Source organism: Hyaena hyaena, unplaced genomic scaffold (genome assembly GCF_003009895.1).
Source record: "Hyaena hyaena isolate Hyena2069 unplaced genomic scaffold, ASM300989v1 scaffold_124, whole genome shotgun sequence".
Lineage (NCBI taxonomy): Eukaryota > Metazoa > Chordata > Mammalia > Carnivora > Hyaenidae > Hyaena > Hyaena hyaena.
Genome location: NW_024080755.1, coordinates 541,119 through 567,343, shown reverse-complemented (window position 1 = coordinate 567,343; position 26,225 = coordinate 541,119). Strand labels below are relative to the sequence as shown.

The 26,225-nt window shown below is 48.7% G+C and overlaps 2 protein-coding genes and 1 long non-coding RNA gene across 6 annotated transcripts in view; all 3 read left to right on the top strand.

Annotated features, from left to right (window-relative positions):
* HSPA12A (heat shock protein family A (Hsp70) member 12A) overlaps positions 1-6,224 on the top strand; it is a 37,770-nt gene extending 31,546 nt beyond the window's left edge. Inside the window, exons 11-12 of the mRNA XM_039237356.1 lie at positions 680-783; positions 2,122-6,224. Coding sequence (XP_039093287.1) covers positions 680-783; positions 2,122-2,759 — 742 coding nt within the window. The 3' untranslated portion in view covers positions 2,760-6,224. The remainder of the gene's footprint in view (positions 1-679; positions 784-2,121) is intronic.
* A 1,360-nt stretch (positions 6,225-7,584) lies between these two features.
* On the top strand, positions 7,585-15,389 carry CUNH10orf82 (chromosome unknown C10orf82 homolog). 4 transcript variants are annotated; one of them, XR_005529329.1, is made up of 7 exons: positions 7,585-7,784; positions 8,922-8,987; positions 11,686-11,904; positions 13,544-13,730; positions 14,233-14,333; positions 14,455-14,662; positions 15,325-15,389. XR_005529329.1 is itself a non-coding variant. In XM_039237351.1 (6 exons), the coding sequence occupies exons 2-6, from the start codon at positions 8,933-8,935 to the stop codon at positions 14,598-14,600; spliced, it is 708 nt and encodes a 235-aa protein (XP_039093282.1). In that variant the 5' UTR covers positions 7,585-7,752; positions 8,922-8,932; the 3' UTR covers positions 14,601-14,812. The 4 variants fall into 4 exon arrangements, 3 of the variants coding, with proteins under 3 accessions (XP_039093282.1, XP_039093280.1, XP_039093281.1); XM_039237351.1 differs by lacking the exon at positions 15,325-15,389 and having other exon boundaries at positions 7,585-7,752; positions 14,455-14,812; XM_039237349.1 differs by lacking the exon at positions 15,325-15,389 and having other exon boundaries at positions 14,455-14,812.
* A 116-nt stretch (positions 15,390-15,505) lies between these two features.
* LOC120235173 lies at positions 15,506-18,144 on the top strand. Its single transcript, XR_005529330.1, has 2 exons — positions 15,506-15,589; positions 18,081-18,144. It is a non-coding gene; the product is annotated as an uncharacterized LOC120235173 (long non-coding RNA).
* The last annotated feature ends 8,081 nt before the right edge of the window (positions 18,145-26,225 follow it).

Below are 26,225 nucleotides of genomic sequence, written 5' to 3'. Positions count from 1 at the left end.
AGATGAGTTGTGTTAGCCTTGATTTCCAGATGAGAGACTAGGGCTCCGAGAAAATGCCATCCAGCTTGCCCCAAAGTCCTGTAGCCTCTGAGTGCTGGAGGCTGTCCTGGAGCTGAGCAGTCCTCCCTCCCTCTCTGGTGCTCTTTCTGTCCCATGCTGTCACACTGGACGTGCTGCGGCTTTGACAGAGAATGGGGCGTCCTGGTAGGATGGGGCTTCTCACTGTCATGTGACGGGTGCCTACAGGGCTAAAGGAAATGCACCTGAGCACACGGGTCTGTGGCCGGAGGCAGCAGCACAGTGGACACACCAGATGAGCCTTCAGTGGACTCGAATCCGGCTACTGCTCAATTATAAAATGTGGTCATTCAAATGAGACAAATCCCTTCATTTCTTTCCCTGTCTTTCACACTAGATCTTGGCTTCCACGATCCCCAGGGAAGCTTGGCCACAACACAAAGCAGTGAGAAATGGAAGGGGCTATGTCTTAGCGTTTGAGCATCTAAGGGTCCGGTTCTAGCAGTTGAAAATATTGCCAAGGACTTTCAAACCCCTTCTGTTCCCTTAGATGTGGCAGCTGTTCTGTCCTGTGAGGGGCCATCTCTGTGCACAGTAGCCTGGGTCTCCCCTATCCACTCACTGCTGCTTTCTCTCTGTGCCACCCCCTTCCCACCCACAGTGTGGACTTTGTGAAGTGGTCCTCTCAAGGGATGCTGAGGATGAGTCCAGATGCCATGAATGCCCTTTTTAAGCCAACCATTGACAGCATCATTGAGCATCTCCGTGAGTATCGGCTGGGGCTCAGCCACTCAGAGGGGCAGAGCCCAACAGGGACTGACTTCTCCTGCGTCACCAGCTAGAGCATGTGAAGTCCAGCCAGCAGGGGGTCTGAGGCTGGGAGCCACAGGTGGGGGCCTGGGCAGGGGCAGGCAGAGCCTGGGCACGTATGTGGGAGGTTGCTGGGCATAGGCTCTCCAGACCCCTCCCCTCAGCTACTGCAAAGCTGCCCAGCGCCTGCCTTCACCTGGGCCTTGAGCTTGGCTTCAGAAGTCAGGGAGCTCGGAGCTCTGCAGGGGTGTTAGCCTGGAGTGACAGGGCCGAGGGAGTGCCCAGTCTTTGCTTTATCGGGATACGGGAGGAGCCATCATCTTTGCTGGGGACCAAAGAAAGGTTTTCTGTAAGGGGGCAAACAGAATCCAGCCCTCAGTGGCCCTCTTTCAGGGACACACAGTAGACTCCCTGGGGACCTTTTTTAGTACCCAGGCTCCCCATTCACTTCACCCCCACCCCACCATACCTACTAAATCAGACTGTCTTTGAAAACCAAAGAATAGGTTTTTTTGTTTTAAATTTTTAAAATTTTTATTTATTTCTGAGAGAGAGAGGGCATAAGTAGGGGAGGAACAAAGAGAGAGGGAGACACAGAATCCGAAGCAGGCTCCAGGCTCCCTGCTGTCAGCACAGAGAGCCTGATGCTGGGCTTGAACTCAGGAACCATGAGATCATGACCTGAGCCAAAGTCGGATGCTTAACCGACTGAGCCACCCAGGCGCCCCCAAAGAACAGTTTTTGTCACAGACTGCCTTGACTTACTTAGCAGGACCACACGTTTGGAGAACGTCAGGAGTATTTATTTATGCCTAACAAATTACTCCTTGAATGGATCACCATCTAGCTGTTAAAATGTTTCCATTTAACAATGGCTTTGGTTTTTATCCCTGAGCATATAGGTATGCAAACCTCCCTGTTTTCTTGAAGACCAGCTCTACAGGGACACCTGGGTGCCTTAGTTGGTTAAGCGTACAACTTCCATTCAGATCACAATCTCATGTGTTGTGGGTTCGAGCCCCACGTCGGGCTCTCTGCTGTCAGCTCAGAGCCTGCCTCAGATCCTCTGTCCCCTCTCTGCCCTGCCCCCACTCACACACTCTCTCTCTCTCTCAAAAATAAACATTAAAAAAAAATGAAGACCAGTTCTACAAAAATTCTGTCCAGCCACCTTAGATGTGTCTTTCCCCTTGGGGCCATGTGGTTTTGTCCGTTTGCCACTTTCTTAGGCCACCAGTCTCCCCGCTGCTGGATTTTGGTGACAGAGCACTGTCCCTTCCTCTTTGCTTTCAGGGGACCTGTTTCAGAAGCCCGAGGTGTCCACTGTCAAGTTCCTCTTCCTGGTGGGAGGCTTTGCGGAGGCGCCCCTGCTTCAGCAGGCAGTGCAGGCTGCCTTCGGGGACAAGTGTCGCATCATCATCCCGCAGGACGTGGGCCTCACCATCCTCAAGGGCGCCGTGCTCTTCGGCCTGGACCCTGCCGTCATCAAGGTGCGCCGGTCGCCCCTTACCTATGGGGTGGGCGTGCTGAACCGCTATGTGGAAGGCAAGCACCCGCCCGAGAAGCTGCTGGTGAAGGACGGCACTCGCTGGTGCACTGATGTCTTTGACAAGTTCATCTCCGCCGACCAGTCGGTGGCCCTGGGGGAGCTGGTCAAGCGTAGCTACACCCCGGCCAAGCCTTCCCAGCTGGTCATCGTCATCAACATCTACAGCTCTGAGCACGACGATGTGAGCTTCATCACCGACCCGGGGGTGAAGAAGTGCGGTACGCTCCGCCTGGATCTCACAGGGACCAGCGGCACAGCCGTGCCCCCCCGGAGGGAGATCCAGACCCTCATGCAGTTTGGGGACACAGAGATCAAGGCCACAGCCATCGATATAGCCACCTCGAAGAGTGTCAAGGTTGGGATTGACTTCTTGAATTACTAACGGACTCTCCTGCCGCTTGCCCTGCCCTTGGACTCTGCTCACCTGCATCTGCTGACCTCAACCCTGACTGTTCTTTCCCTGTCCTTGACCCTCAGCATCACCCGCCTGGATTTCAGCAAGGAAGATGGGAACCACCAGGGCTAGAAATAATTAGGGATTTTCGAGGGCACACTGGAGTCAGAACAAGTGTCAGAAATTGAGATGGAGGTTTGGGAATAAGAAATCTGAGGATCCTGGGAGAGCAACTAGTTTTTGTAGGTACAAAGTGGTGGGACCCCCACCCACCAAGGGAATCGGTCCGTTTCTGCAGCAGTGATTCAGCTAAGCAGGACTCAGGATGCCCTATCGCTGTCTTTCTAGATTGGAAATGAGATCTCTGAGCCAGGAGGAGATTCTTCATCTATTTGAGACGTTTCTTTGCACACTTCCTGGGGGACGGCAGTCAATATAAAGTGCCACCCATCTGCAGCTGATTTCTTGTCATTATCATGTGATTAAATGTGGTGATTCAGCAGGAGCTGGGAGCATTTTCAGCTGGTGGGAGAAGACTGCCCACGCGGGGCACTATTTTAGGTTCTCATGATTTGAATTCTGAATAGGCTCAGTGAGGAGTAACGACAGCCGGCTCATCGACTAGGACTTGAGTTAGTGGGAGAGCAGGCACCTTAACTTTTCCGCAGGTGAATACTTGCTTCAAGGGAAATGGATATTAAGGCACTGCTGACTTATCCCAAATCATATGCTGCGACATCATTCCCTGGATGCCAGATTCTGACTTCTGAACTCCTAAGTAATCCGCATTAACCTTAGTAGGATTCTGGGTCAGGAAAGGAGCCTGTAGAATGCCTTGTTCACATCAGCCATCCCACGAGTCTGGAACAGCCCCTCACCTTGACAGGCGAACGTATTTTAAATTAACTCCCTCTTCACCCTCATCTAACAGAGCGTTTCAGCCACGTAGTCCCACATTTCAGAACGAATACACTGGTGATACCTGGACAGAGAATCTGCACTGTGAAATGTTTCACTGGAATCTTCAGGGTTTTTTTTTTTTTTTTTTAAGTGTATCTCAAAGGAATTCCTAGATCTGTACTTGACGAATTCAGCCAGGTCTTTTTCAAAGCAGATTGTATCTGTGGGTTGTCCTCGTGGTTCCTGGATCCTTTTCCTTTTACAAATGGAAGCTGGGGTTTGGGGAAGGGGGACCAGCATCTGCATTTTCTTTCAGAGGCCACCACAGGGGACTGTGGTCCCGTGGGAGTCTGGCTACTCCTGACTTTAGGTTTTGTTGCAAGCTGAATTACTGACCCTCAGTGCCTACAGTCTTCTAGTTTGGGGCTCCCTTACGGAGAGGGTTTACAAGTGAAGAGCCGGGGTCCCACAGTTTGCCCTTTGTGCACCGGGGCGAAGGCTCCTCCTGGCTTTTAGGGCTCGCAAGAAGGGCCTGTGAGGGAAAAAGGTTGGAAGGAGGCACCCCGAGAACGGCCCCGAGGAACCCCCTGGCTTGTCTGCTGGGACTCATTCTGATTTTAAATCCCTGGAGGCATGCATAATGAATGAACCCAGGATGAGCTGAGGAACTAACTTCAAATGCAAGCTGGATTCACCAACCCCATTATGTCGCCAATATGCAGATTTGACACTGCTTTTCCAATGTCTTTGGAACACATCTCGCTCCCACGGCCTGCCAGCCTGGCCTGCCGCAGAATTCCCTGCTCCAATGTGAAACTCGAACAAAGCACCGAATTAGAGAATGCTGCTCACGTGACTTAGTAGCGGGAGCTCTCGTCCAGGCACAGAGGTGTGTTTGCTGGGCTTCTCTTCTGCCTGCTCTGCTTCAAAAGCTAAATGTTCTGGGTCTTTCTTTGATGTTGCCAGCCATACTCTACAAATAAGACTTTTCAATTTAGTTATAAGTAATATAATTTTATGTACATACAATATTAGAATATTGTACAGAATCTTTATTTCTACAATGTGCTTTTCTTGTTTAAAAAAAAAAGGAAAATGCTCTTTGAATTTTATTGATGACACTGCTGCCTTTTAATTTCCCATGGCTTTATTTTTTAATTGCACTTACTTATCAATCTGTACCGATCCTAAGCTATGGACTGCGTTTGCAAGACCGAGCAATAGTCAGAGGTGCCGAGGGTCAGAATACTCCAGAAAAAGGGACACCATCTGGATGAACGGCTTCGTCAGAACTTGCTCCACTCACATCCTTCCCAAAGGCTCACAGTTTATATTTAAAGGAGCATAATAATGTATCGCTTCCCCTGTCCAGTCTTCGAGAGCTGAACATTCTGGTTCTATAAGCAACATGACTGTGCAGAAAAACCTACGAACACTCTCTGTGTCCCTGCAGGGTTTATCAACTTCTGGTGGGGCAGAGCGGTCACTCTGAGGGCAAAGTGGGGTCCTTGTGCAGTGATGTCAGGATGAGAGGGTTACACAGAAGGAATCAAGTGGTGCACAAATCCAGCCTTTCTGCTGGATTAAGTGTGTAAGTAATTTAGTCAAGTCTTTCTTTTCGGCCATCGTAAGGCCTTCCCACCTTGCATCAGGCATGTCTCCTTGTCTACGACTTCTCTTCAGTGAGTTGGTTGAAATCTGTCTGTTGGCAGATAGGTGGTGGAGAGGGAGGGATACCTTTACTGGAACTTTCTTCTGGCCCCAGAAATGCAGCTCCAATTGTCAACCTCATTAAAGGGAATCCCCAAATCCATTCTCCCTCTCCCTCCTCCCCATGAAATAACATATTCTAGAATAAGAACACTGGCTAAATACACTTGGACACGTTTTCTAATCTTGGAAAGTTTCTAAAAGGCCTGTTGTCTTGACCATCACTCAGTGGTCCCTGGCCATAGTATCTGATCATGTTTTGGAAGCAGAACTGTTGGAGATTTCCTTTATAACTGCCCTTTCTGTACACAGCAGGCATTAATAAATGCTGAATGACAGACGAGTGACAGAAAAGATGGGCAAGAGAGGAGACATACAGGCACTTTTGCAGAGTGATGACTGAGTCCAGATTACAGAGCCTGCCCTACCCCTAGGATGTTATTTAGATCAAGTTTAGCTTCTAGAGTCTAGGTCTGGTTAATTGCCAGGGTGGCAAAGAATCGCATGCATCAATATACACAGGAGTCAAAATGCATAATTAGTTGAAGATCGAATTTCACAGTCGTAGAGATGAAGTAGCTGTGATCGAGCTGCGTGTTTGTGCTGGGAAACGACTTACGGGGGTAACTAGTTTACAAGTCGTTGTCTGTTAGGTCACACCTCTCATCTGCTTGGAATATGGAACTTTATTCTAAAGCGTCAGCCATCGGGGTCTCGTTCACTACAGGATAAATTCACACTCCACAGAACCTTGCAGCTGTCTGAACTTGACGAGATTGTACCTGCAAACTCTGTCTTCACGGATGTCTAATAAAGCCAAATTCTGGATCTCGTGTGGCCCAAGCTTTTGTTTTTTTTTTCACTATGAATTTGTGAATGGAATTATAGCTCCATCATCACGGACTTCCCCCTCCACACCATCTCAGGTGGAGATTGATTTTCAGATCTTTTCCTAAATGTTGCAAGCCTTTTTTTCTTCTTTCTTTTTTTAAATTAACTTCCATTACAAGTAGACTGGCTCCTGTGTTCGCTGGGAGTAGGGCTCCATCCATGTTCACGGGCCCCTACAGAAGGCAGCTGAGCCCCGCCTCTGACACCTCCACCACACCCAAATGAAGGGCTTTGAGAAAGAAGCAGAAGGGTCTAGAACTGGTGCCTTGCGGTCTCCTATCCTAGCAGGCATGCCAAGCTGGTGGCTGTGTCTAGAGCCTCGAGTTTATTCCAGGCTCTGTGTCTGGGTCGCCCTCTAGAGTTGGCTTTAGAAGCTTCTGGAGAGTCTGTGGTGGACTCCTAGGACGCTGAGGCAGGTCCACATGGACCTCAGTGGGCAGCTTTACCAGGCTTCACGTAAAGTTCGCCTCTCAGGACGCAGAGGCAGGGACGGCTGGGAGATGCAGTAAAGCACACCAGCCTCTTGGAAAGCCTTGTGTTCAGGTGGCCAGGGCTGGGTTTTCTCACGCAGTCTGTAAAGCCCGTCATTCCCTCCGCCTGGCTCACACAGTGGGCATGTTGGTGTCCATCCAATGAGATGAAGGCTCAGGCCCCCTTTAGCTCCCATGAAATGAGGGCGATTAGAAAGGAGTTTGGCCCTACTTCGTGTCACAGCCCCACCTTCTCTGCAGTGGATTTCCCCTTTCTGCAGCCTTGCCTGCCCCAGGGTAGGGAAATCTCCACCCCCAGAGGCTTCTCCTTCCCTCCCGGCTGCTTCCCGCCCCCTGCCAGCCCCTAACACAGGCCCTGACTCCCGGAGGAAGTCCCCACTGGGACCTCCGGACCCCAACCCAGATAGTCCCACTGTCTATAGCAGAAAAGGCGGCTTTGACCTAGATCCCCACACACAGCGCTCTCCCCAGTTCCAAAACCCAGAGGGGCTCAGCGGGGGAGGGGGAGGAGGGGAGGCCATGTACTGAGAATGAGAAAGGAGAACAGCTTTAGAGGCCAAATATTTGTTGGGCCAATCCCTGGATTTCATGGGGGATGCTGACGCTGAGCCAGGAGCCGGGGTGGGGAGGCGCAGCCGCATCTACATCTACTCGTGTTCATCTGCACCTGGCCTGTGGGGAGAGGTGAAGTCAAGGGCAGGAGAGTTGAGCGAGGGGGAGGGGCAGCCGGGGTCCGGCCCCTCCTTCTTCCGGGGGTGAGCGCACAAAGGCCGGCGGGAAGGCGGAGGCCCGGAGGGCTGCTGGCCTGTGGAGGTCTAAGCCCACCGGAGTGAGGATGTGGGAGTGGCCGGGGAGAGGGAGTAGGGGGCTGTGACCTCGCTTTCGGACCCCTTCCCGGGCGCCCATCCCCGGTTACCTCCTCTCCACGTTCCTCCTCTGGGATTTCGCTGCTCAGAGGAACCGCCCAGGCCACCACTCACCTGCGCCAGGTGCCGCCCATACGCCAGGGCCGCGCTTTTGGGTAACAGTTATGTTATATACGCGCCCTCAGAGTGTAGATGTCCGTTCAGACCTCCTTGGGCGGGAGAACCCGCAGACAGGTTACTTAGCTTCTTGGCCTTCATTTTTCTCCTCTATCAATGGGGGGCTCAAGTGGGAACTAACCCTTAGGGCGGCGAAGACGATTCACCAAGAATATAGTCCTGGGTGGGCTGTGTCACAGCAAGTGTTCTGTCAATGTCTGAGTGTGTTTAAAATTCCCATCGCTGCTGACTAAACCCTGACTGTAGCCCCCCTCCGCCCCCAAGACCACCTGTCCTGGTGGCCAGGGCACCACTTGTGAGAGATGAGCTGGCTTGGCCTTGTAACCAGGTGCCCAGATACAGGCCCTGTCCCAGTGGAGGGGACCCAGCCCATCCCAGAAGAAGGGAGGGGTCTGTTTGGGGAGGCAGCATCCCATAAACATGCTGCGGCCATACGCCCCCCCACCCCTCACCCATCTTGGACTCTATGCCAACCTTTGGGGACTTCCGAGCCCTTCCAGCTGGAACTGACTCTAATTCTTCGTTGTTTAGCAGCATCCTTGGCCTCTAACTCACTAGATACCAGCAGCACCTCGTACCCCAGTTGTGACAACCAAAAATGTCTTCAGACATTTGGTGGTGGGGGACAGCAGAAATCAGCACTGCAACCTTTTCCACCTGGAAAAAGAAAGGCTCTGGGGCTAGGGGTACTTCTTCTCTTCCCTTGTGTGAGGTTCAGGAGCTTCACGTGGGGGCCTCTGGATCTTGCTCATCTTTATATTTCTATCCTCATGACAGGTGTTGGCCACAGTGAGTATACAGTTCATGATTGCTGGATGGATGGATGGATGGATGGATGGATAGGAAGAAGGTTGGGTGGACGGAGGAGGCCCCAGGAGGGGAGACCCTGAGGGGGGTGCTCTACACACACTCTATCTAAGTTCATGTAAAAGGTGAAATTAGAGCATTGGTTTTATCTGCTGGTTCTGTGTTAAGATGGCAGTGCTGCCTCTCTTTCCCAACCCCCTGGCAGGGTCATTCCACTCCCAGGGACTCTAGCACACATGCGTACAGTGCGTTCTTGAGACAGGGACATTTGATTAGACAATTTCATTCCCTCTCCCCTTCATCAACAGACAGTGAAATCATGGAGTCTTCCAAGACCTTCATGAGACACCTGCCGGTCACACCAGGCTACAGCGGTAAGTGGTGACGTGCCCTGCCGATGTGCTCTGGTCCTGGTCACTGTCCCTGTGTTGGTCCACTGTCCGTGTCTTTCTGGCCAGTTGGGCCAGTACAGACACTTTAGTTTCTTTAGGACACTTGCGGAAAGCACTCCTTTGCTGAAGACGGCTGATAACTGGGCTCTGATGAATGGAGAGATATAACTTAGGCCAGATCTCCCAGGACGTGGCCTGGTGTGCAGGAAGCACGGAATGTCCCTTGAGTGCGTTTGGGCCAGGATAGACACAATGCTGTGGGGACAGACACAATGAATAAGCTGAGACCCTGTCATTTTTCCCAAGTAGACGTTCTCAACTCTTGCACAAGGACTGTTCTTATGGTCCCATTCCTTCTGCACCCCCCAGAGGAAGAGTGGGCAAGTGCCCTGGTTTGTCTGGAATGGCCCTGGTTTTAGCACTGAAAGTCCTGTGTCCCATGAAGCCCCTAAGTCCTTGGCAAACAGGGACAGTTGGTCATTCTACCTAAAGGTGCTCCTCCTCAGGCTTCTGGGCCATCAGGAACTTACTAAGTCATGTCCCTGTGACAAATGCAGTGGTCCTCATAGGCTCCCAGCTCTCACAGATAGGTGTTCTTAGGAGAGGAGGTGCAGGGCGGGTATTCAAGGCTGCCGGGCCTCACCCCTTAGCCCACTGGCTGGTTTAGGGAACAGGCTTTGAATTCTAACAAACTGAGGTTTCAGCCCCTGTGTGGCCACTGCGTGTATGATTTACTTTCTGTGGTAAGTATAAGTGCCTACTAAATGGGTGTATTAGTTTCTTAGAGCTCTGTTTATTCTTTTTTTAAAAATGTTTAATATTTATATTTTGAGAGAGAGAGGGAGAGGGAGGATGAGTGGGAGAGAGGGCGAGAGAGAAGGAGACACAGAGTCTGAGGCAGGCTCCAGGCTTTGAGCTGTCAGCACAGAGCCCAGTGTGGGGCCCGACCTCATGAACCACTAGATCATGACCTGAGCCAAAGTCGGACGCTCAACCGACTGAGCCCCCCGGGCGCCCCCTCTTAGGGCTCTGTTTAAGACAACAGATATTTGTTCTCTCACAGCTCTGGAGGCTAGCCTGCTGAAATCCAGGTTTGGTTGGGCCATGCTCTCTCTGAAGCCTGCAGAGGAGGGTGCTTCTTCACTTCCGGTTTCTGGTGGCCTCGTCTGTCTCTTCGCTTGTAGCTCAGCCCCAATCTTGGCCTCCATCTTCACACTGCCCTGCATCTCGGTGTCTCTTTCTCAACCTCCCTTTCCCTTCTCTTATAATGGAGTGCTTTCGACAAGTATCCTCAGAAGCTAAAGGATGCTTTAGCTTTTGACAAGTAGCCTCTACTGGCCTAGTCAGCTGGCCAGACATAGACAGCGGACTAAGACAGAGATGGTTGGATTTAGGGCCCCATCCTTGGCCAAGGACAGTCTCATTTTCCAAAACTTCATGACGGCTACAAAGACCGTATTGCCAGATAAGGTCCCATTTGCAGGTCCCAGGGACTAGACTTGGACATAGCTATTTGGGAGACACAGTTCTACACAGGATAATGACGGATATCTCACCCGGTTGTTGTGAGAAGGAAGGAGCCAGCACACGCAAGCTATTTAAGATGTCCTGGCCCTTAGCAAGACTCAGCGAGGGTAGCTTGTGGCCTCCCGTGTGTGTGCACATACACAAGCACATAAAATCCCTGCAGGGCAGGGGAGGACCTGGTCGCAGGGCCCCTCAGTTTCTATGGTCCCCCCTCCCCACCACACTGGGGTATCTTTGAATTGCCAGGGTTGGGGACACTAACTAGTAGGTGGAGAACTTCATCAGTTTAGAAATTAGATTCTTCCAGAAACAGCTTCTCACATGGTGTGGGAGGCAGGAGTTCTGCTTTTAACTCTGCGGTCAGGTTTTCTTTAGGGACAAAGGCAAAATGTCCGGGCTTCAGGAACGAGTGAGTGGTATTTATTTCTTTATCTCTCTAGCCATTTAAAACCAAATTCTTAGCCAGTTTTCCCTCATCCATTCTTTAAAAAAGAGAGAGAGAGTTTTATTGTGACAATATTATAGTCCCTAGGATTCAGCATCTAGTTTAAATAAATACTTGTGTTTTACCCATACTAATAGTAATGATTACATGTTATTTTGTGGGAAATGGCGAAAAATTGTTCTAGGGGGTGGACCTCCTAGATAATGAATTTACCTTTTTGTGTGTGTGTAATAGGTCTCAGCTTTTAATAAGCCCACAATTTCCCCCGATGGTCCGACAAAAAAAGATCCCAAATTGCATTTGGGACGTGTCAAGGAAAATAAGCTTTCTCTCTAAAAAGATGAAATAATTTCAATTACTCCTCAGACTATCATTTTGGCCCATTAAATGCTTTCCCCATTTGCTGTTCAGACTGACATCGGGGGCCTTGCTATCAAAGAATATTACTGCCATCGTCTTTGTAGAAATGGGCCTTCCCTCCCCAGCTCCGAGGTCATTTTTTTTTTTTTTGTGGCCTTGGGAGGGCCCAGCGCAGCGCAAACAACAGCCCCACTTGTGTTAATGGCCTTTGGGAAAATGCAGTGTCATTGGCCAAGGGAGGACTGCCACCCAGGGGGTGGGGGAGGGTGGGGAGGAGGCTGAGGTTCTGGGGAGTTTCTGCAGGTTCTGATCGCCTTGCTGAAGGCTGTGATTCGTGGGCTCTTGCAGGCTTCGTGCCCTACCTTAGCTGCCAGGGCTCCACCGGCAAGGACGACGTGTCCCAGTGCTTGAGAACCTTCCAGGAGAGCACACAGCTATATAAAAACCAGCTGGAGGAATTTCGGTGCTCGGTGGCCACTTCCCGTAAACTGAAACCCATCTGCTCCGAAGAGACGGTCCTGCGGGCGCTGCACCAGTACTGCCGGCAGTACCACCCCCTAACTTTGGGTAGCGGCTCCTGGAAACCAGCCCCCTCACCCCCTGGGCACAAGGGCAGGGTCCGGCAGGGCCCCTGGGCCGCCACGGGTTGGGGGGGGGCATGGAATCCAGCACCCGTTCCAAATCCCCAGGCAGTGGTGCGGGATGGAAAGGCTTGGCCCCCGAAGATAAGAAAGAAACATTTCTCGGGGGGGAGAGGGACATGGTCCTGGTCAGGCAAGAAGGTGCTGGGAACTGAGACCCCTGGCAAGTCACCACGAATGTTCGGGCCTTACCTACCCTCTCAGTTTTAGTTGCCTTCTCTGTGCGGGGCACTATTATTTCATGAATGGCAGTGCTATGACTCTGATGCTATTATTCCCATTTTATTTTATTTTTAAAAATTTTTAATGTTTATTTTTGAGAGAGACAGAACGTGAGCAGAGGAAGGCAGAGAGAGAGTGGGGGACACAGAATCCAAAGCAGGCTCCAGGCTCCAAGCTGTCAGCACAGAACCTGATGTGGGGCTCAAACCCACGAACCGCGAGATCATGACTTGAGCTGAAGTTTGGCGCTTAACCGACTGAGCCACCCAGGCGCCCCTATTATTCCCATTTTAGAGCTGAGGGAATTGAGTCTGCGGAGGTGGTGGTGACCCTTGTCTGAGGTCAGACCTCGGTTCGAACCCAGCTCTTGCAGGTACTAGCTGGGTAGGAAGGGGTTGGCCTGGAGGAACAACCACAAAGACGGAAACAACTGATGGTGCGGTTATGTAATGCTAATCACAGCGATGATTTGCCCTAGACCATGTTTAAGGTCTGAAAGCCTAGAGGAAACGTAACGGACTCCAGCATTGCCTTTCTTATTGTTACTCTGGTTGTGTGGGGCGGCTGACTCACATGTTGCTTGTGCTTTCCAGTTGTCCAAGCCATAACGAAGAGCATCTGCCTTTGGAGTTTAGGCTTTAGCCCGGTTCTGTGACTGTTCGCTGAGTGACGTAGGATACATTGCTTCCCCTCTCTGGACTCCAGTTCCTTCATCCAGTGCAGGGAAGGATGGACTAGATTCTCCCTGCGGTGCGTTCAGCTCTGAGGTTCTGGAACTCTGTGGCCTAATTCTATTCTGACAGCAGCCAAAAGAGGCAGGCGGGCCGTTCTCTTTCATCTCACAAACGCGAAGTGGCCCAGGGTCAGTCAGCCAGAGTCGTTTGTGACCTGAAGGCAGGTTCCTGGTGCTCAGCCTGACGTGCTCCCTTCTAACCTGGTTGCTTTTCCTGATTCCTTTACGTAAACTGCAAAAGAGCGATGTGGGAGCAGGGTCTGTTGAAGAGAAAAAAACTAGAGAATCAGACCGACGCAGGTTTGAAGCCTGGCCCTACCACTTCCTTGCCGTGTGACCTTGGCCAAAACGCTCTTGACTTCTTTAAGGTCTGTGTCTCCTCCTGTAAGGTGTAGGTGATGATGCTCTCAACTTCTTACAGTTCGTGAGAGAATGAAATGAGGCGGTATTTGCAAAGCCCCTACCAGGGTCCCTGGTACACAGTCTCAGCCAAGCCGCGAGAGCTGCGCTTCGGGCATCTGGGGGCCTCGGGGCTCGCCGGGGTAGCTGCTGGGGTGCCAGCTCGCTGTGTGGCTTCCCAAAGCCCTCAGGAAGCACGGTATCTTTACAGAATGCAAACGCATAAAGAAACCTCTCCGGGAGCCCCCGATCCCTGGCTGGGCCGGCTACCTCCCCAGGGCCAGGGTCACTGAATTAGGCTGCGCCACACGGTACACCGTCATGGCCAGAAACTGCTACAGAGACTTCCTAGACATCATGGAGCAGGCCAGGAAGGCTCACCTGAAGCCGTACGAGGAGTAAGTCGGGCTTGCGGCGTAGCCACAGGCGACAGGAACCAGGGAGAGAGCAGATGTTGGGGTGGGAGCTTCCCGGATGCCCCACCCCAGCTCTAGGGGTCCTTTTACATTTGATTTATTTTATGGAAGGGGGTCTCGTTTATAACTGGGGCCTTCAAGGCGGGCAGCTCCCCTCCACTCCTCACCCCACCCAGCATTCTTCAGAAGCCTTGCGTTTGGTCTTGGCTAGTTTGTAGGGGAGAGGCTGGGAGGGCCACATGTCCTGGCAGCAACCTAAGGCCCCAAGGACCGAGGGAGGGATGTGGTGTGGACACGTAGGGCAGCTCTTTGGCCTCGGTTTTCCCTTCTGCAAAATGGAGATTCAATAATCCTTTCATTTTAGGATAAATGTAAGGATTAGAAAGAAACATGCTCTGCTCACATAGGACTTGCAGAGATTATATTTCTTCTTTTTATTATTAAAAAAAAAAAAAGGAGTAAGTCTATGACTTTTGTTCTTTAGAATATATGGAGTCGGGTCCACACAGCCTTCTTCTGCTCCTTCTCCAAAGGTTTTGCAGCACGAAGGGCTGCTGCTGAAATATCCGGAGTTTTCTATCCCAGGTAAGGGAGTCCTCCTTCTTGCCTTCCCAGTACTTTTAAGAAGGGGATGAAATGTTGGCAAGAGCCTCGCTGCTTAGCTGGGCCATCTGCCTGCAACCAGTTGGGATGGTTTCTCTTTCAGGTGGTAGCTATCCTGCCCACGGAAGACCCCCGACCGAGGACCCCAGACCTCCAGTGACGTGTGGCTGTGCCCAGAGATCAAGTATGTCCTACAACGGCAAGATTTATCTAGAGCCACTGTCCTCAGCAAAGTATGCAGAAAGCTGATGCAGACAGCCTCTCAAGGAGAGGGGAGACTCAAAAGCTCACCATTCTTACATGAGAACCAGGTCCTGACCCACACCCAACAGGCACTAGGGAACTTTCAAAACCTAAGAATCCTTCCGACTGCCACCTGCACCCTGTTCGGCCATAAGATGTCATTAATGACAAAGACCTTTTGTTGTTGTGTGGGAATAAAGAGGTTGCTTCTCAGCACACTGAAGGTTTCCATGGGGACGGGGGTTGCAGGTCATGCTGCCATTAAGAAAATCCAGGGAGAGAGGCCCATCTCTTCCTTACCTTGAGGGAACTGTGTGCACCTGGATCAGACTCTTCCTGAAGCCCTAGCCCAGCCCTCTAACCATCAATCCCCATCAGCCATCTTGGGTCCCAGTATGGCAGTTCCCACTGGTGGGACAGATGCCATGCCCACCAACCCCAGTGTCTCAAATCCCAGTCCCCAGGAGACCCCGACTGGCAGACACGAGAGTATTTGTCTCCTAGGGCTGCCGGAACACTACCTCAGACAGGTACCATGAGGCAACAGAAGTTTATTGCCTCCCAGTTCTGGAAGCTAGAAATCCAAATTCAAGGTGTTAATAGGACCATGCTTCCTCTGCAGCCTTAAGGGAGAATCCTTCCTTGCCTCTTCCCAGCTCCTGGTGGTTTGCTGGCAATCCTTGGCCTTCCTTGGTACGTAACTATAATCTCTGTCTTTATGGTCACACAGTGTCCCTCTGCGTCTCTGTGTCTTCACACAGCAGTCTTCTTGAAGGACACCTACAATGAGCCTATTTCCAAATAAGTCATAGTCTGGGGTGCTGGGGGTTAGGACTTTGATGTATCGTTTTGCGGGGACACAGTTCAACCCACAGCACTGGCTTACCTCCTGCTGCCACGAACAGGCACTCTCTCTGACCTCGTTTGGCAGCCACTGGCTCTCAGAAGGCATCAAATGCAGCTCCTGGAGCAGCGAGACCAGGAGGCATCAAAAGGTCAGAAACAGGCAGAGCCAAAAGACACAGTACTCTGCCCCGGGTGGGAATTTTCACCAGGGTTCCCCGGGCAGAAATCGGGGGTCAGATCTTTACCTCTGATGAGCATAAAGAGCTTTGATGAGAAAAAAGTTACACATTTGTTTTTATGAGCCTCCAGGTGTGATTTAGTATTCCCTTCATGTATGCAACAAGCTGTAGTCACACCTATCCCTTCATCCTAATGGAAGCCACAGATCTGTACATATCATCTGACATTTGTTGCAAACAGCTTAAAATAATGGTAGTGCTGATCACTGCTTTATCATTATGTAGTTATTCAAGCTACTATATCTACCCTCTATATATTGTTATTCAATCTATATATAAAGAAACATATGGTTAGTTCACAAATTTGTCCTGTTTAATGTTTTGGTCATATTTCACATAATTTCATGTATTTTACTTTCTGCATTTTAAAGCACTGTGAAAAGACACTCACAGCTTTCACTGGCCAGCCAGAGGGGCCCTGGCGCAGAAATTTTTCCTAGTCCAGGGAAACAACCAAGGATGTGTGTACAGGGTGATTGTCATATAAAACAAAACAACAACCCAAACCTCATAAGACTCAGGGTTACAGTATATCCCATTATTAAAAAATAATGTGATAGAAAAGTATTGTTATAGACAAATATTTATAATACAGGACATGAAAAACAGGCCATAAAACTGTATAATAACAGTGACCCCACGTATACACACACAAATGCATGTGTGCGCGTCCATGCGCGCGTGCGCGCGCGCGCACACACACACACACACACACACAAATCTTGTTTTTTATTTAAAAAACAGTTGGGGGAGTGGAGAGGACACTAACCCATAATGCTTCCAATGGTTATTTGGATGATGATATATCACTAGTTATTTTTATTGTGTGCATGCCTTCTAGTTTTTCACAGCCAACAGGTATTGTTTTCATAATCAGGACAAAAATGTTATTTTTAAAAATCTTAGCTGTTTTAATCTTCTGGGGATTGTATGTGTAGAGGAAAAAAGCCACATCTCAGTAGAAGGTACCTGGCCTCTTGTTCAAAGGGCTGGAAGAGAATATAGACAAGATTTTTTTCCAACTTTCTTAAAACCCTGGGGCCCCACCATCCAGAAAGGAAAATGGGAGATAGATCTGCCTCCTACCTAGGGCAGGTGGCCCAGCCTGACGCACCTCTGCGGCACTCAGAAATGAGTGATACCGAAGAGGTATCTTTTTGGTTGCCAAACTCACAGAATTTGCAGAGTTTGCTCTGGACTCAAGGTTATTTAGCTCTTTGCCCGTGAGATCAAGGGGTGCCAGGATTGAAATGATTCCTTGCAAAGATCACTCGTTTTGATCTTATCCATGACAAGAGTATTTAAGTCACTGACTAATTCATTTGATACCACCTTTAAAAATTGCCTTGGACTGTAAAATGAAAGCAAAAAACAACCCAGTGACAGAGGTAACAGACTTGAATAAAGGCAATCAAGAATTGTTTCATAGTATCTAATTCTTCTCCAACTTCGTGATTCAGATCAACCAAGTTCAATGTGCAAATCTGTAACTCCTTTTGTAGAAGCAGTTCCGCACTGCAATTCTTTTCCTTAATCTTTGTCCTTGCTGTTTCTCCCTAGCCTATAATTTCTGGAGCGTCGTCTGTCGGGGGAGGTAGGGAGGTGATTTTACTGCACAGCAAATTATCATAATTAGCACAAGCTGCATCCGTAATGAGCTCATTCTTGCCACTAAAAACAATTCCATTACCTGATAAGACAAATTTTTCTGGGTCTGAAGACACTAAAGAAACTGAGCGAGAGGGTTTGCACTGTTGCTTGGAACAACGGGGGCCTTTTGTCGGGAGAGTTTGGCTTCTTGAGCGTTAAAGTGCTCCTTTGTGGTCACTTCTTTATCTCCCCGTGTGAGAATCCCCCCAGGGGCCAGGTACTGGGAGGGGGTGGCCAGGTTTCTTGGTCTCACTCCCCATCCCAGAGGGGTGACAGGCTGGCTCTAAACAGGATCTCAATCACAGCTTTGACTTTGCTCCAGCACAGCCATGAGGCCTGTGGCCAGGAGGCATAGCTCAACTCTTTTGTTTTGTTTTGTTTTGTTTTGTTTTGTTTTGTTTTGTTTTGTTTTTTTCTGACTGTGTGACTCTGGATTCTTTCCTTAACCTCTCTGAGCCTCAAAGTCCTACTTTGTAAAATGAAGGCAACAAAACAGCTCACTCAGTAGCATGATTGGTTATGAAGATGAAGAGATTAGGCGGGTAAATCTGGTCCACACGTGCTCAGTCAATATTGTTATTGTCAATTACCATTGAGGTAAAAGGGCCTGGGACCGTTGCTGACATAGGCTGGGAGTGGGGGTGTTATGTCTTGGAGCCCACACAGAGAATTATTCATAGAAAACGGTTCAGAACCCGGGCTCCTGGCCACTAATAATAAAATGTTCTCCACTGCTGTACATTTCTTCCAGGAATTCTACCCCAGGAGGTAGGCGGAACACGCACGATTGGCCAATAATAAAAAACAGAAGCGGCTGCTAATGTCCCTCCTTATGTCCGGCTCTTCCTACGCCCTTTGCCTGGAATAGCTTATTTAAGTAGTAGTATTATAAACCTTTTCCTCTTGCAGTTTATTCATCTGCTGCTCAGGGTCACACAGACGATAAATGGCAGAGCCAGAACTTGAACCCAGGCAGCCCGAGGCCAGAGTCTGCACACCTCACCTTCAAGCCCCACTGGTACGTCCTCTGCAGCAGCATTGTCACCGTAACACAAACCACCGCTAAATGAGCCGTGGTGTCAACATCGGATCGATTCAGAAAGAAAAGAGACGGGTATAAACGAGACACCCAGAAGTGTAATAATGTGATAGAGCCAGTATACTGCGGTTCAGGATGTTGAGAGCTAGGCTCTGGGGCGGGGGGGGGCGGGGCGGGGGGGGGGGGGGGGGGCATGTGACTGCTGGGTGATCTGGAGTGAGGAACTCAACCACTCCCAGCCTCAGTGTTCTGTTATAAAGTGACACTTCCTTCTTCACGAGGTTGAGAGGGTTAAATCAGATCATGCACACAAAAGGCATGGCATTTTGGTGGCGCAAGGCTGATGGGCGAACCTTGGCCAAGCTAAAGACTCTAGAAAAGAAAAACAACAACAAATCAGGGCCCCTGGGTGGCTCAGTCTGTTAGGTGCCTGGCGCTTGCTTGCTCAGGTTATGATCTCACAGTTCGTGAGTTCCAGCCCCGAGTCAGGCTCTGAGCTGACAGTGCAGAGCCTCCGTGGCATTCTCTCTCTCTCTGCCCCTCCCCTGCTCTCTCTCTTTCTCAAAATAAATAAACTTAAAAAAAAAAAAAAGAAAGGAAAAACACCAAAAAGGCAGAAGTTAAAAGATTTAATTGAGACCAGAGACTGGAGGCCCTCATCTGCCTGCCCTGTTTTCAGTCTTGCTCATCAGCACCCCTTCCACCCCACGAGTTTCAAGAGCTGGGGTCTTAGCTCATTTCCCAGAAGGCCTCTAAGTTCCTCAAGCAAATTACCGCCAGCCCCCCGCCCCCCAGCCTCTTCCCTAACAAATTCCGTGACGTTTCCCCTGGTGCCCAGCCCAGCCCAGCCCAGCACTCCACAAGAGCTGTCATTAGGTGGCCGGACCCCGCAGCCAGAGTCCCCATCTGCCCCCTCCTTGAAAGCCTCTTTGGTTTTGTTTGTTTGTTTGTTTGTTTGTTTGTTTCAGCTGATGGGGGTGGACTTGGCGGAGAGAATGGGGTATACCAGCCTCCATCAGTCTTACAAAAGTAGGCCTCCCCAAAGGAGGCTAATGTGTCCCCAATAACAGCCCATGTTCGTATTTGGACTCAAACCAGATTTGTTTGGATTCTCCAAAGGCTGAGAGAGAACGTGTACCCCTACCTTTCCCGACCAGCCTGGGTACCATCAGGAAGGGTCACCAGGCATTCCGTGGCCTGAAGGAGCCAAACACCCAGCCCCAAGGTCCTTTAGGCCTCGTTTCTGGTATGCACGCTCCTGAAGGTCATGCCAAGGGCAACTCTCGCCAGGCGTCTCCATCAGGCTACGGAGGCACCTCCCTAGCTCCCACAGTCCCGGACCCCCACTTCAGGGTTGGGGGGCTGGCAGCCGCTAACAGACCTTTGGTTCAATCCCGTTTTTCCTAAAGCCACTTCCATTGGCTTGAGCTCAACACAATTTTGGTGACTGCTTATTTTTCAACCCATTTGTCTAAAGGGCATTTTTTACTTATTTTATAATTTGTGTACACATTAATCACATCTGCAGCTGTATGAAGGTTGAGGTTTTATTTCCTTTAGTGTCCTTCCTCATTTGTTCTACTTGTGAGCACTTTGAGGACCTTTAAGCCAATGTGTGTACAAAGCTTTCTATGAAATTTATTGTCACGAAAGTGGCATTTTATTTGAGAGCTGCCTCAGACCCTGCCCTGAAGGTGCCAATCCTTTTAATAAGACATAAATTACTGAGGCCCTTCCTCCTAACCCAAGGTTTGAAAACTTTCTCTCTAAAGGCCAGATAGTCCTTTTTTTTTTTTTTTTTTAATGCTTCATGGACCATCTGGTCCCTGATGCAAATACTCAGTTCTGCAGTTTTAGCAGGAAAGCAGCTTTAGACAATATGTAAATGAACAAGTGTGGCTGTGTTCCCATAAAACTTTATTTATAGACACTGAGATTTTAATTTCATATAATTTTCATGTATCATGAAATAGTATTCTTCTTTTGAGTTTTGTAAAAGAACGTTTAAAAATGCGAAAACTATTCTTAGCTGGAGGGCCATTCAAATCCCGGGGGACCCTCATTGGCCGACCCCTGCTCTAAACAACACGTTAACCCAAGGGTAGGAATCTATGATACCAGCCAGGATCTAACCATAAGTGATGCATTTTATAAGTAATTTGGGTCAGGCAGTTGCCCTCTTTTTTGGGGGGGGGGAGGGGAGTGAGAGAGAGAGAAGGAGCAGGGGAAGGGCAGAGAGAATATTAAGCAGGCTCCACGCTCAGCACGGGGCTCAATCTCACAACCTTGAGATCATGACCTGAGCCGAAATCAACAGTCGGATGCTTAACTGCCTGAGCCACCCAGGTGCTCAGGCAGGTGCCTCCCTTAAGAGAGATCCCTTTGGAGGCTCTGGGAAACAGAACCTCCATGCATCCAGAGCATAGAACATAGTCCAAACCCACAGCTGAAAGGGAGTAGAGCAAGGTGATGTGGAGCTCAAATCAGGGGGAAGAAAGGCTGCAACTGGTCGAGAGACAAGATAGAGACAAAGGCCTGCAGAGGCTTTTCATACCCTGCATTTTAGTTAAAATCGAATTTAGATGAAAATAGATGCACAGAAATTAAATGTGCATATGAAGCTTTCGTCCCTAAGTTGTGGACCCCGTGATGATAACTTCACCAAATTTACTCCTGTGGCTGGAAAATAAATATGTTTTTTGAAAGTTGATTTTGTGGTTTTACAAATTGTTTTAGCTCCGTAAATAGGGCAAATCCCATTTCTGATCTGCCTGAAACAAAAATAGAACATTAAAGTGTTTAAGAGTCAATCAAAGGCTTGCTGTGAGCAGCACAATATTAAAATAACAGAAAAATCAATTCAATTTTTATTTTGAGCATGATTTGTCACAAATAGCATTCTAATAGATAACACTGATTACATGGTAGCCAATGTAATTTATATATACCGAGCTCTATGCCTTTGTCAGAGTCATCATTAAGAAATTTGACACATATGCCGGAGAACAATAAATGTCAGCTGAAATATATACCAGTTAGATACAAATGGGATGCTGAACCGTGTGATGCTGACACACGCTATACTTATAAGTAATAATATGCAGTCTAAAGTAGCTTGCGTTTTCAAACAAGAACACTTTATGTTGTCATTTAAAATATCTCATATTTCTGAAGGTCAGGAATAAATGGCACTATTAGCATTAAAAGCTAGTAAAAGAAAAAGTAATTTGTTGTTCATTTAACATAACATTGTATGAAACAGCTTTGTAAAAGACTCATTTTTTTCCCCTATGGAAGCTGAGGAGACAAGAAGAAGATGCCTGGTTCTTAATGGAAGGCTTTGTATCGCATCTCTGCTACCATTAAATCTTAAATCAGTGAGATCTTTGTAGGAATTCCGTGGTTTGTGCCTGGGCAGGTACATGCTAAGAAATAAAGCTATCTTTACAACTGTGGTCCCTGCTGGCTCTGGCAGGGTGCTGCCCAGGTCCTGGGTTTTGTCCTCCTCGGTAGCGCCATTTGGCATAAGCATGACAGCATGACCCTGGGGACAAGTGGCGAGATTGTCAGAGCCTGAAGATGGAGGGCTTTGATGTGACAGATGCAGGCTCCCAAGATACAGAGGAGGGAGGCTCTTGCTGTGTGTCTTGGGAATAGTGGCGGATGAATCAGGATTTGAATACAAATACAGACGAGGGACCGCGTTGGGGTCACAGAATCCACTCAGTCACCATTCACCAGCAGCCCCGCCTACCAGCCACATGTTCTGAGCTCTAAAATATTGTAAATCTCCAATTCTGCGTTTTTTTTTCTTTTAAAATTGGGTCCAAAATGAAAACTACAAAAAAAAAAATAGCATTGACCGAAACACCTCTGTAACCACCGTGTGGAATTAGCAACGATGAACGTTTTGTCCTGTGCGCTTATGTCCTATTGTAACGAAAAATAAATGACATGACTGATAAGGAAGGATTCTAAATGCTCACGTTTTGATATTTTGTACCACATACACAGTGGGTTGTAGCGTTTTGTGAATAAAAATGTACATAAGGGTTCAGTAGGTCAAGCTCAGGTCTGACTTCGGCTCAGGTCATGATCTCACGGTTTGTGAGTTCAAGCCCTGCTTTGGGCTGTGTGCTGACAGCTCAGAGCCTGGAGCCTGCTTCAGATTCTGTGTCTCCCTGTCTTCCTGCCCCTTCCGTGCTTGGGCTGTTTTTCTCTCTCAAAAATAAATTTAAAAAAATTTAAGAAATGTATGTAAATAGTAATTTCTGTATCTAAATGGTATCTTACCAGCCCTTGCTTTTATCCTCAAGAGGCCATTTGGGGCATCTACGCACGCTGACAAATATGGACCCCTCATTATTTTTTATTTCTAAAGTTATATTTTGGACATTCTGATGGTTGCAAATGGCATGTTGTTAATTTCATTTATATTCCGCTCCTTACTGGCAAAGGTAACTCTCAAACATTTATTATTCAGACTTTCCTTTGTGTGTTGTCTGCTCGCGTCCCTTTTTCCGTTTTTCTTTTGGGCTGTGTTTTCCATTATGTACGCTGGATACTAATTCCCTGTTGTGTCCTCTTCAAATACTTTCTCTGAGGCTACACTTGTCTTTAATCTTGGTCATGGTGTCTCTGTGACTCTTGAGGAGCAACCCAGAACTGCCTTTTCTTCCTGCTTCATTTATTGGCTGTTTATCATGCATCAGGCACTAAGTGCTTTGTCTGTTTTATCTTTCTTTTTAACTTTTCAAAAAAATTGTTTATTTATTTTGAGAGAGACAGAGAGAGTGCGAGCTAGAGAGGGAGAGAGAGACAGAGAGAGTGCGAGCTAGAGAGGGAGAGAGAGAGAAAGAGAGAGGGAGAGAGAGAGAGGGAGAGAGAGAGAGGGAGAGAATCCTAAGCAGGCTTCCCATGGTCAGTGCACAGAGCCCAACATGGGGCTTGAACTCACAAAACTGTGAGATCATGACCTGAGCCGAAGTCTGACACTTAACTGACTGAGCCACCCAGGTGCCCTGCATGTTTTATCTTATTTGTCATAGACACCCTGTGCGGGAGGGCTTCTGTTATTCCTGGGAAGGCATTGATGTTGGAGATGTGAAGTAAGCAGCCCAGGTAGTTCAGGTAGAAAGACAAGACGCTGAGATTCAAAGCCAGCTCCGCCCTCCCGGAGAACTGAGTATCACCGAATTTGAGAAGTGGTAGAGGATTAGCAAGTGTCCTTACGAACTCTTAGAAGTTCTCAACCCTGACTGTAACTCGCCCTGGGAACTTTAAAAGTACTGGTGCTGGGCTCCACCCCAGAAATTCTGACTGGTCCAGGGTGTGGCCTAGACATAGGGTTTTCTTTTAAAGCTACCTGGTCACGGGACACCTGGGTGGCTCAGTCGGTTGGGCACCAGGCTCTTGATTTCGACTCAGGTCATGCATGGTTCATGGGATCAATGGGATTCTCTCTCCCTCTCTCTGTGCCCCTCCCCAGCTCAAGCACATGTCCTCCTTAAAAAAAAAAAAAAAAAAATTAAAGCTACCCAGTTGATTCTAATATGTGGCCAGGGCTGAGAACCTCCATTCTATAATTTGTAGCTTTACTTACATCCAGGGAGTCTTGTAGTAATCGGATAAGGACCTACTTCACTACACCAGACCAAGATTTTAAATGCTCTATTGGGTTTCAAGAAAAGAAGTTAGAAAATACAAAGAGAATAGTCTAAAAAAAAAAAACCAAGGTGTGGAACTCAAGCACTTCTGCTACAAACCCCAGGCAGCCCTGTGAAGGGGGTGGGAGCTCCTCTCGGAATCTCGGGCTGAATCCCGGGCAGTGCTCTGTCACAACACCATCCCCAGAATTGCTAAATGAAGCTGTTTCTGGATTCTAAGAATTGGACAGGAAATACCACACCCCTGGCCCGACAGGTGCACCCCATACCACCACGTTTTATGCCCCGAAAGTGACATCCACTACGTGTCACCAGCCTTCTGCTCACTGGCGTCCCAGGAACAAGTGGGCAGGCTAGCCCCAGGGGTGTGGGGGGCCATGCGTGGGCAGAAGGCCAGGCTGGAAAGACCACACTCCACAAAGGCCCCCACTTCTCTGCCCAGGGTGGCACTGAGACCCCCAAGATCTGGGCACAGACTCTGCCTGCTCAATGGCCTTGAAAGATGACCATGGAGACCAGTATCCAGCTCGGAAAGAAAGCTGGAAACCTGGGTGTGGCCGCGCCACCTGGCCTTGACCTGGTGTGAGTTCAGGTGGTTAGATTCCCCTGGGTGCCCTTAGATTATGGCACCTGGAGAACCTTCTGTGTAGGAGCCGGGTCCAGGCTGGCTGGGTGCCAGCACTGTGAGGAAACACCCAGGCCCTTCAACCGACTCACCGTTTCCTCCCAGGGAGAAGGATAACTTGGCGAAAAATCTGCATTTGACAGAATATTCCAATTTTCTTCATTTTGAAGTGTTTTTTAAAGTAAAAATGATATGGGACACCTGGGTGGCTCAGACAGTTAAGCATCTGACTTTGGCTCAGGTCATGATCTCCCGGTCCGTGAGTTCGAGCCCCAGTGTCAGCCTGGAGACAGCTTCAGAGTCTGTGTCTCCCTCTCTCTGCCTCTCCCTGACTTGCGCTCTGTCTCTCTCTCAAAACTAAACAAACATTAAAAGTTTTTGAAGTAAAAATGGTATGAAAAAGCTGCCTAGAATTGGCAAACAACTTGGACAGTTTACAGTGACAGAAATGCAAAGGGCCATTCAACAGGGAAAAGATGTTCACTCTCGTTCATAATAAACACAGATTGCAATTTAAGGAAAAGGACTTTACCCTACCAAATTCAAAAAAGGTTGGACAATTCACCATGTTGGTATGGGTGCAAAGCACCCTCCTGTTAGAAGGAACTGTATGAAATGACCAATATTTACTTTCTTGGCCCACAAGGGTGGCGATTTCATATGGTTCAGCCGACTTGGGGTGTTGACCGGACTGTAAGCTGGTACATTTGCTACAATGGACAGCTTGGCAATCTTGACCAAAAGAGATATGTCCTAAACTTTTACTGGCCAGAGTTTTGTGATGTAAAACAACCACAAAAGATAGTGGCTCTGCATGAATATTCATAATGGGTAAATTTTGGAAAAACTCCTATGTCCATTAGCCCACCACATGCATTGTCCGTGGCATCTCTGAAGCTGTAAAAAGAATGAAGAGGCTTTTTCTGTACCATTAGAGACTAATATCCAATGTATTGATAATGCAAAAACCAGTGAGAATGGTATCTATTGTATGCGACAATTTGTTTAAAACAATAACCGTGGGGGTTGGGCTGGGGCTGCCTGTGTGAGATGGGTGCACGCGTGTGTACATGTAGAATATTTCTGGGGAAAAAACAAAAAACAAGAAACTGTGCTTGTCTCTGAGAAGAGGAACCAGACACTTGGAGGGTGAGGGTGGGCAGAGACATACCTTGTGTAAGAATACTCTTCTGGATCTTTTGCATTTTGCATCATTTACATGTATGAATGTATGTTAACCCCTTTCCCTCCAAGGCCATAAGCAGGCTTTAATCTAAATAACAATTGCACTGAGTTCCTCCTGCCATAGGCTGCCCTTGCCCGGCATCTGCTTCCCACCCTGGGATGTTAAAAGCTGGGTAGGCAACACATGGGAACGATGATGACCTTATCAAATAGGACAGAAATTCATTGTCTAAGGAAAGGAAATACGTTAGAACAGACCACACCGAGTGCCCTGAAAGAGAGATGGTGGCAGAGGAAGGCCGTGGGAGGTTTCAGGCGCTCCCTCTGGTCAAACTCAGCTTCCATCCCGCAAATCATGTCTGAAATGCGACCCCGGAACAG

What these genes read in the sequence shown, in the direction of transcription:
- CUNH10orf82 (XM_039237351.1), top strand. Translation starts at nt 8,933, where the DNA reads ATGGAGTCTTCCAAGACCTTCATGAGACACCTGCCGGTCACACCAGGC. An exon ending in GGTCACACCAGGCTACAGCG is followed by an intron (nt 8,988 to 11,685) that starts GTAAGTGGTGAC and finishes GGGCTCTTGCAG; the next exon opens with GCTTCGTGCCCTACCTTAGC. An exon ending in CACCTGAAGCCGTACGAGGA is followed by an intron (nt 13,731 to 14,232) that starts GTAAGTCGGGCT and finishes TTTGTTCTTTAG; the next exon opens with AATATATGGAGTCGGGTCCA.